General features: G+C 41.3%; 1 protein-coding gene across 2 annotated transcripts in view; it reads right to left on the bottom strand.

The window, feature by feature from the left end:
- Nucleotides 1-3804: 3804 nt before the first annotated feature.
- Nucleotides 3805-9767, bottom strand: part of rhd (Rh blood group, D antigen) — a 47051-nt gene continuing 41088 nt past the window's right edge. For both annotated transcript variants that reach the window (XM_070899082.1, XM_070899083.1), the window contains exon 10: nucleotides 3805-5191. In XM_070899082.1, the coding sequence (XP_070755183.1) occupies nucleotides 5165-5191 (27 nt within the window). In that variant the 3' untranslated portion in view covers nucleotides 3805-5164. The remainder of the gene's footprint in view (nucleotides 5192-9767) is intronic.

Here is a 9767-nt window from a genome sequence, read left to right as displayed (position 1 = left end):
GGACCTCGGAAGAGGTGTAACCAAGGGTGGGCACCATTTCACACAGGTGCTATCTCTAAGTGAAGTCAATGGGTGGGTCTTGGTATGACCGTTATGCCCTGTAAGCATTCTTTGTAGCATGCTCCTTCACAGCGTTGCTTGGTGGATCTGGTGTCTCCATCTCGGTTCTCTGTTCTAGAGAAAACCCGCGTATTCTCTTGACGTGTGGACAGATATAACAGTCGAGAGCCAAGTGCTATTTGTTTTCTTTAGGGGGCCGTTTCCATATTTTCAGAGGACGAGGAATGATTGCTTTGGAGGTGTGTGACTGCTTGAAGGTAGCCACAAACAGTGATTGCACATCTTTTGGAGATTGGGCAGCCCTCTTTCTGACCTAACTAATGATGACATGGTCAGACCGGCAGATGCAACAAAAACACCACTCGTCCGCTGTATTAACTTTTGCAGGACTGTGTGGGAGACAGTCCAAGTCTCCAATGCATCCTGGAGAATTCAAATGATGCACGCATTATACAAGTAAAGTTTTGTTGGAGGCAGGAAATGCAACGACCATATGTAGTCCATCATCGCCTGGCACATCAGTGCAATTCTGTGTCATATTTCTGCCTTGCTTCGACGTGACTTGTGAAACAATGATCCCAGATATGTAAACTGCTCCGCCCAATACACAATTTCACTTGTAAGTCTCGAACATTCTAGAAATTGCAAGTCCATTCTGTGCACCCTTTAGGGGAAGTGGGGCAGGGGGGGGGAGGTAATAGCGAGTTTGTGCTATGTCCTGCCATCGTGTGTCTCATGCCTCTGCCCCTCCATGATAATGGTGAAAAGCGAATTGTCCCGTGGAACAGCCACTGGTGCTACTTTGCCATTCTGAACACGAGTGGAGATCCTACAAATATTAGCTTTAGGAACTTGCAGGAATCTGGGTCAGGAAAACTAATCCAAGCAAAGTAAGAGACAACGCAAAAAAAAACATGGAAAAAAAATCTGTTCTAAAAATCAAGCTGCAAATAGTCTAGCCTGGCTGAGAATCCTAAGAGTCATAAATGATGCTACTAGTAGGTGACATCAGGCCCACTTGTGTGTAGATTTTTTGGGCATAACTGAACACTACAAGTAAACCAACCTGAATCAGATTTGTGCTTGCAGCTAGGGGCGCAGTTATGGGAGTGTTTCGTCTGAGCTCTCTGCAAAAGTTCCAGGAAATTTAGAATAGCGTGAACTCGTTTACATGCCCTATTTTCCTTAGATTTTTGCGCTGGAAACAGCTTTGCAATATAGATGTGGCATTGTTATGGCAGATATTTCCAGGAAATTCCCGTCCAATGTATTTTAAATATGGAAGCTTCTGTATAAAACTAACTTTCACGACTTCAAGATGTCCTGCCACTTTACAGCCAATGAAATACTCTTGATGATGTTTAGTCTTCTATTTCTATGTGATTACCTACTTTAAAAAAAAATGTTTCCATAGATAGCAATGAGTTAAATTTCTGCATTGTTCAACCTCTTTGCTATTGTTTGTTGAAACGGTGTTGATGATTATTGCAAAGTTACATCAGAGGTTTCAGGGCTAGTAAGCCGGAAAATCCTGATGACCGTTCCTCTTTTAAATTGGCTAGTTCTCCCTTTTCCAGTCTGCCAAATCCAAGTTGTCTGAATCCATTATTGAAATCAGTCTGGCTCGGAAAAGCAAGTAGCAATAGATGGTTTGGGTAGTTCAGTGATAGAGGGCCATTGTCAGAGTTGGAGGGGAAATGTTAATGCAGGGGCGTTCTTGTAATTCCAGTTTTACACGATAATGACATTCATTTTAACTAATCAACTGTGTCTAACCATGTATTTGATGATGGAGAAACTTCAGTGATCAGATAAGCTGTGGTGGCATCCTTAGAATGTTAGTTTATTTGCAAATCATGAGTGTAAATGGGTTAAGTTGATGGCGATATTGGGTAGGGTGACCCTACACACATTTTGGCTTGGTAGCTAATGTAGCAGTTTTTGTTTTTATATGTAGTGCTGTAACTGTTGCATTCCTGATAATAAAAACCAGTACAAAAGATTCCCATGAAAATGTTTTTATAATCCTGTATTTTGAATATTAGTTTTGCAGAGACATGCAATGCAAACTTTAATTTAGTGCAATTATAGTTTTGTGACCTTTCTCTTGCTTTGGTAAAGTTACTGTGGAGTTCAATCATGTATTTTAATGACTTGGTAATCAATATTTTTAAATTTGTTTTAATGAAGTGTACATGCAATGTAAATTATTGCAAAATTACTAAATATTAAATCGCTTCAATAAATAAGAGCCAAATTTCAAAGCTGTAGCAATAAAGTGGACATATTTGTTGTAATACTTACAATTATCTGCTAATGCAGGAGGTTATTGTACGATGTGCTGTGCCATGAAAGGATAAACTAAGGACCTGGGCCCATAATTCTCTGCACTGTGAATGTATTAGCTTGGTCACATGATTAGAGATCAACATCAAACATTGCTTCCTCACAAGAAGGGTTGGAAATGTTATTGAGTGAGTTGTTCACTCTTGCACTCCATCTGTCAGCTGGTTGCAGGGATTTGGGAACTATTTTACCTGTCCTGGGAGAGGAAAATATAATTTGGGGAAAATTTATGGGGCTATCAGTGATTTTAGAAGAAGTGGTTTGGCAAAACACGTCTGACTGACGCTACTATTGTGGTTAGTGTATGAACAGTTTTGAAATGGTGGCGGGAGAGAGTAGCTAATACCCAGATTCCTGCATTTAAGAATTAATCTGAAGAGATGTTCTGTAAAGAGCACTTTAGCCTAATATGATCAATACAGTAAAGCATTCATATTACTGGATTAACAAACTTTAGGTATGTAATCAGCCCTAGATTGATGAATCGTCATTGAGTATTTCAGGTCCTATTATACTGAAAGTGATGAGCATTCCATAGAAGGCCCAAATTGAAGATGATCAGTCCCTTGATAGGTTTGATGATGTGCACTAGCACCTTTTTGTGATGTAAAATGAGCATAACTGCTATCTTGTGTTGCTATAGCTATTACTACCTGATTCTCATGTAATTTGGAGGAAGGATAGAGAGAGAGAGAGTAAGGTGAAGACCATCTCCCATTAGTAATCCGATATAGCCTGGGGACTCATTTCAAATAAAGTATTTGGTGGTTTCATGATGGCATGCTTATCAGTGGAAGCCTGAAACTAAAAGAACCCTTTTTGTGATCAAATTGGCAATCTGATACCTGAACCAGGTAGGTCTGCAGTATCCCAGGGCATTTTTTTAATAATTTACCAGCCAGTCTGGCTCATAGAATCTGGCAGCGTTGTTGATGGGGATCAGGATTCTTCTCACTTGGCTCCAATTAATCCAACGCCTGGAGCAGATGTAAGTGGACAAGCAACAGAAAGTAGCTCTGGTAAGTTGCGGAGTTTTAGCCGGTTGAACTCCAGTAATAATCCTGCACACACTTGCCGGTCTTTAGACCTGGCTTGCTAACCTGCACTAAAGCTCTGTGGACTTGGATAAGTGGGATGTGTCCCCCATGGGGAGAATGCAGCTCATTTTGGACAAACGGAAACCCTACAGGTGGGTGTAGATTTCTGAGTAACTTGATTTGGAAACCTTTACATTTGACTTCCTGTCAGTCAGATTTTTGGCTGACCAAAAAAAACATAAATTGGATCCTCACTGTTAAAAGCAAGGAGCAACATCTGGTAACCATGCAACAATTGAAATAGGTTTAATTGTTTTATGGGAATATTCTAAACTAAAATACTCATTTGTATCAGACTAAACACTCCCCCTTTAATTTTCAAGTGATTTACTTTATTGAACAGATAAGCACATCAAGAAATTGTGGCTTGTTACAAAATATGTTTCATCCCATTAAGAATGACTTGTCCATCATCCAGTATCTTTATGTATATAAAAGTAAAAGCAATGTATTGGAGCTGACACAAAACTAGCTTGGAGGAATGTTGTAGATAGAAATTAGATAGAAATATTTCCATGAGCGATGCTGGGTGAAAAACTCACCTGTCGAGTGGGTTATGGATTAGTCAGCTTTATGAATGGAAAATATTGAATCCTATCCCACTTCTGACTAGAACACCTATAAAATATTTTCAATTTTAAAAAGGTTTTACTTAAAGTTGGAGAAAATCGGATATCAATTTTCAATGATGGTGTCATATTAGTAGAAATAAAGATGGATTTTATGAATATGCGCTCCTGATGAGCTTCACACCCAACAGAACATGTCAGCAATTCAGACTTTCTGTCCATTTAGGGTGTGCTCGGTTTCTTCAGCTTGTAGTTTCCAGGTGTAGAAACTTAAAAAAAAAAATTGAATTGAAAAACATTTGGTGTGTTGACCATGTCCAATGCTCTGATGTATGCTCTTGGCACACTTTACATTGGAGGACAAATTTGTAAAGTGGATACTCTCTAATTTCATACCATAAATCAATCCTCCAGTAATGTTCCCAAATGACCATTCTTCATGTGTGAGCCCAGACAGTCGGTACAAGAGCCAACCTTGATTTTTTTTTGCATCCGCAGACATTTTGCCTGCAGGTAATACTGAATAGTGATCAAGAATGGGAGCCCTCTAATTTTCCCATTCCTTTCCAAGGGGCACTGCACTGCACTGCACTATTGCCCTGGTTGACCGCATCTTACTCAGCACAGACTATGGATTGAACTTGGAGCCTTCCTGGTCTGTGTGGCTCTGTTCCACATTGTGCTATACATTTATTTGCCAAATGCTGCCATTGGGGGAGCTCGTTGCTTTTTTTATTGAATATTTACTTACTTAAAAATTCTTTAACCTTTTTTAACTCTAGGTAAAAGTTTTCACATTATCAGAATGCATCCTTGCACACATTCAATACAACATTTAATCAAAAAACAGATACAACTGAATAATGCATAAGCTATAGCATTTCGACAAAGGCTCTACCCACTTCAGTGGGTGTTCAACATGTAACGAACACACTTCACATTACGTTAATCCTTTGCTAAAATTCAATAGATTTTTGTTCTTTTTCTTTGTACACTTTTTATGAAATTAGTTCCAATCTTCTGAAATAATTCTTAAACTCTGGTGTCTGTTCTTTGTTTCAAAATAAGAACGAAGTTTTTGAAATTCTTTCTTCAGATTATAGTTGCCAAGTGTGGAAACTGTTTTAAAAAAAAAAAGAAATTAATTGAATCAGCTCTACTGTTAACTACTTTCAATGCAGTTTCTGGTAGACATTAGTCCCCAGAGCAAAACTACCCTCATAATTCTTTACAGAGTTCTTCTCAGGAAAAAATAAACTAGATTTACTGGAAGATTGATATAACAGCAGTTCATTCTTAGTCACTCACTGCTGCTTTTGTGATATTTGAAATTGCAGACATGTTCATCTATAATATGATTGGAAAGATTTGAGCGTCTGAAGACGAACCAGTGCTAATTTAAAACACCCGCCGTCATTTCCAATGCAAAGGCATGTTGCATTTCAGATTAAAGCTGGAGGCAATCATTTAAAAGGCTTAGTGTTTTAGTTTCGATTAGGAAAGCAGCTTACCAATTTTCTTTTGAGCAGTCCACTCTTTGGAGAGAGAAAGAGAAAGAAAAATGGAAGTAGAGCTAAAGAGTAGTGAACATAAGAATTAGGAGCAGGAATGGGCCAGTTGGCCCCTCGAGCCTGCTCCACTGTTCAATAAGATCATGGCTGATCTTCAAACTCAACTCCATTTTCCTGCACTATCCCCATTTCCCTTGATTTCCTTAATATACAAAAATCTATCAATCTCTGTCTTGAATCAAAGACTGAGCCTCTACAGCCCTCTGGGGTAGAGAATTCCAGAGATTCACTACCCTCTGCATGAAGAAGTTTCTCCTCATCTCAGTTCTAAATGGCCAACCCCTTATTCTGAGACTGTGATCCCTGGTTCTAGACTCCTCAGCCAGAGGAAGCATTCTCCCTGCATCAACCCTGTCAAGCCCTGTAAGAATGTTGTATATTTCAATGAGATGACCTCTCATTCTTCTAAACTCTGGAGAATATAGGCCTAGTCTACTCAATCTCCACATGCTATGTTCTTCCCCCTCACTTAGCTTGTCTATATTCCCATTGAAGTCTCTTTGCATCCACCTCACAACATACATTCCCAAGTAGCTTTTTATCATCAGCAAGTGGGGGGGTGGGGGGGGGGGAGGAGGAGAGAGAGATTAGGCGGGGGGAGTGGAGAGATTAAAGTCAATTTAGGAAGGATAGACAGAAAGGAAAAGGAGGCGGGATGGCGTTGCTGGTTAAAGATGAAATCACTGCAATTGTAAGGAAGGACATTAGCCTGGATGATATGGAATCGGTATGGGTGGAGCTGTGGAATTCAAAGGGCAGAAAATGCTAGTGGGAGTTGTGTATAGACCACCAAATAGTAGTAGTGAGGTTGGGGACAGCATCAAACAAGAAATAAGGGATGTGTGCAATAAAGGTACAGCAGTAATCATGGGTGACTTTAATCTACACATTGATTGGACGAACCTAACTGGTAGCAATGCGGTGGAAGAGGATTTTCTGGAGTGTATTAGGGATGGTTTTCTAGACCAATATCTCGAGGAACCAACCAGGGAGCTGGCCATCCTCGACTGGGTGATGTGTAATGAGAAGGGACTAATTAACAATCTTGTTGTGCGAGGTCCCTTGGGGAAAAGTGACCATAATATGGTAGAACTCCTTATTAAGATGGAGAGTGACAAAGTTAATTCGGAAACTCGGGTCCTGAACTTAAGGAAAGATAACTTCGACGGTATGAGGCGTGAATTGCCTAGAATAGACTGGCAAACGATACTCAAAGGGTTGACGGTGGATAAGCAATGGCAAACATTTAAAGATCACATGGATGAACTTCAGCAAATGTACATCCCTGTCTGGAGTAAAAATAAAACTGGGAAGGTGGCTTAACCATGGCTAACAAAGGAAATTAAGGATAATGTTAAAGCCAAGGAAGAGGCATATAAATTGGCTAGAAAAAGCAACAAACCTGAGGACTGGGAGAAATTTAGAATTCGACAGAGGAGGACTAAGGGTTTAATTAACAGGGAGAAAATAGAGTACGAAAGGAAGCTTGCAGGGAACATAACAATTGACTGCAAAAACTTCTATAAATATGTGAAGAGAAAAAGATTAGCGAAGACAAACGTAGGTCCCTTGCAGTCGGATTCAGGTGAATTTATAATGGGGAACAAAGAAATAAGCAGACCAATTGAACAAATACTTTGGTTCTGTCTTCACGAAGGAAGACACAAATAACCTTCCGAATGTACTAGGGGACAGTGGGTCTAGTGAGAAGGACAAACTGAAGAATATCCTTATAAAGCGGGAAATTGTGTTAGGGAAATTGATGGGATTGAAGGCCGATAAATCCCTGGGGCCTGACAGTCTGCATCCCAGAGTGCTCAAGGAAGTGGCCCTAGAAATAGTGGATGCATTGGTGATCATTTTCCAACAGTCTATCAACTCTGGATCAGTTCCCATGGACTGGAGGGTAGCTAATGTAGCACCACTTTTTTAAAAAGGAGGGAGAGAGAAAACGGGCAATTATAGACCGGTTAGCTTGAAATCAGTAGTGGGGAAAATGTTGGAATCGATCATGAAGGATGAAATAGCAGCGCATTTGGAAAGCGGTGACAGGATCGGACCAAGTCAGCATGGATTTATGAAAGGGAAATCATGCTTAACGAATCTTCTGGAATTTTTTGAGGATGTAACTAGCAGAGTGGACAAGGGAGAACCAGTGGATGTGGTGTATTTGGACTTTCAGAAGGCTTTTGACAAGAGATTGCTGTGCAAAATCAAAGCACATGGTATTGGGGGTAATATACTGACATGGATAGGGAACTAGTTGGCAGACAGGAAGCAGAGAGTCAGGATAAATGGGTCCTTTTCAGAATAGCAGGCAGTGACTAGTGGAGTGCCGCAGGGCTCAGTGCTGGGACCCTAGCTCTTTACAATATACGTTAACGATTTGGATGAAGGAATAGAGTGTAATATCTCCAAGTTTGCAGATGACACTAAACTGGGTGGCGGTGTGAGCTGTGAGGAGGACACTAAGAGGCTGCAGGGTGACTTGGACAGGTTAGGTGAGTGGGCAAATGCATAGCAGATGCAGTATAATGTGGATAAATGTGAGGTTATCCATTTTTGGGTCAAAAACACGAAGGCAGAATATTATCTGAATGGCGGCAGACTAGGAAAAGGGGAGGTGCAACGAGACCTCGGTGTCATGGTTCATCAGTCACTGAAAGTGGGCACGCAGGTACAGCAAGCGGTAAAGAAGGCAAATGGTATGTTGACCTTCATAGCTAGGGGATTTGAATATAGAAGCAGGAAGGTCTTAATGCAGTTGTACAGGGCCTTAGTGAGGCCTCACCTGGAATATTGTGTTCAGTTTTGGTCACCTAGTCTGAGGAAGGACGTTTTTGCGATTGAGGGAGTGCAGCGAAGGTTCACCAGACTGATTCCAAGGATGGCTGGGCTGTCATATGAGGAGAGACTGGATCAACTGGGCCTTTATTCACTGGAGTTTAGAAGGATGAGAGGGGATCTCATAAAAACATATAAGATTCTGACAGGATTGGACAGGTTATATGTGGGAAGAATCTTCCCGATGTTGGGGAAGTCCAGAACCAGGGGACATAGTCTTAGGATAAGGGGTAGGCCATATAGGACTGAGATGAGGAGAAACTTCTTCACTCAGAGAGTTGTTAACCTGTGGAATTCCCTGCCGCAGAGTTGTTGATGCCAGTTCACTGGATATATTCAAGAGGGAGTTAGATATGGCTCTTACGGTTAAGGGGATCATAGAAACATAGAAACATAGAAAATAGGTGCAGGAGCAGGCCATTCAGCCCCTCTAGCCTGCACCGCCATTCAATGAGTTCATGGCTGAACATGAAACTTCAGTACCCCCTTCCTGCTTTCTCGCCATAACCCTTGATCCCCCGAGTAGTAAGGACTTCATCTAACTCCCTTTTGAATATATTTAGTGAATTGGCCTCAACTACTTTCTGTGGTAGAGAATTCCACAGGTTCACCACTCTCTGGGTGAAGAAGTTTCTCCTCATCTCGGTCCTAAATGGCTTACCCCTTATCCTTAGACTGTGACCCCTGGTTCTGGACTTCCCCAACATTGGGAACATTCTTCCTGCATCTAACCTGTCTAAACCCGTCAGAATTTTAAACGTTTCTATGAGGTCCCCTCTCATTCTTCTGAACTCCAGTGAATACAAGCCCAGTTGATCCAGTCTTTCTTGATAGGTCAGTCCCACCATCCCGGGAATCAGTCTGGTGAATCTTCGCTGCACTCCCTCAATAGCAAGAATGTCCTTCCTCAAGTTAGGAGACCAAAACTGTACACAATACTCCAGGTGTGGCCTCACCAAGGCCCTGTACAACTGTAGCAACACCTCCCTGCCCCTGTATTCAAATCCCCTCGCTATGAAGGCCAACATGCCATTTGCTTTCTTAACTGCCTGCTGTACCTGCATGCTAACCTTCAATGACTGATGTACCATGACACCCAGGTCTCGTTGCACCTTCCCTTTTCCTAATCTGTCACCATTCAGATAATAGTCTGTCTCTCTGTTTTTACCACCAAAGTGGATAACCTCACATTTATCCACATTATACTTCATCTGCCATGCATTTGCCCACTCACCTAACCTATCCAAGTCACTCTGCAGCCTAATAGCATCCTCCTCGCA

This window comes from Pristiophorus japonicus, chromosome 14 (genome assembly GCF_044704955.1).
Source record: "Pristiophorus japonicus isolate sPriJap1 chromosome 14, sPriJap1.hap1, whole genome shotgun sequence".
Classification (NCBI taxonomy): Eukaryota; Metazoa; Chordata; class Chondrichthyes; family Pristiophoridae; genus Pristiophorus; species Pristiophorus japonicus.
The sequence above is the reverse complement of the archived record's forward strand: the minus strand, read 5'-3'. Positions and strand labels throughout refer to the sequence as shown.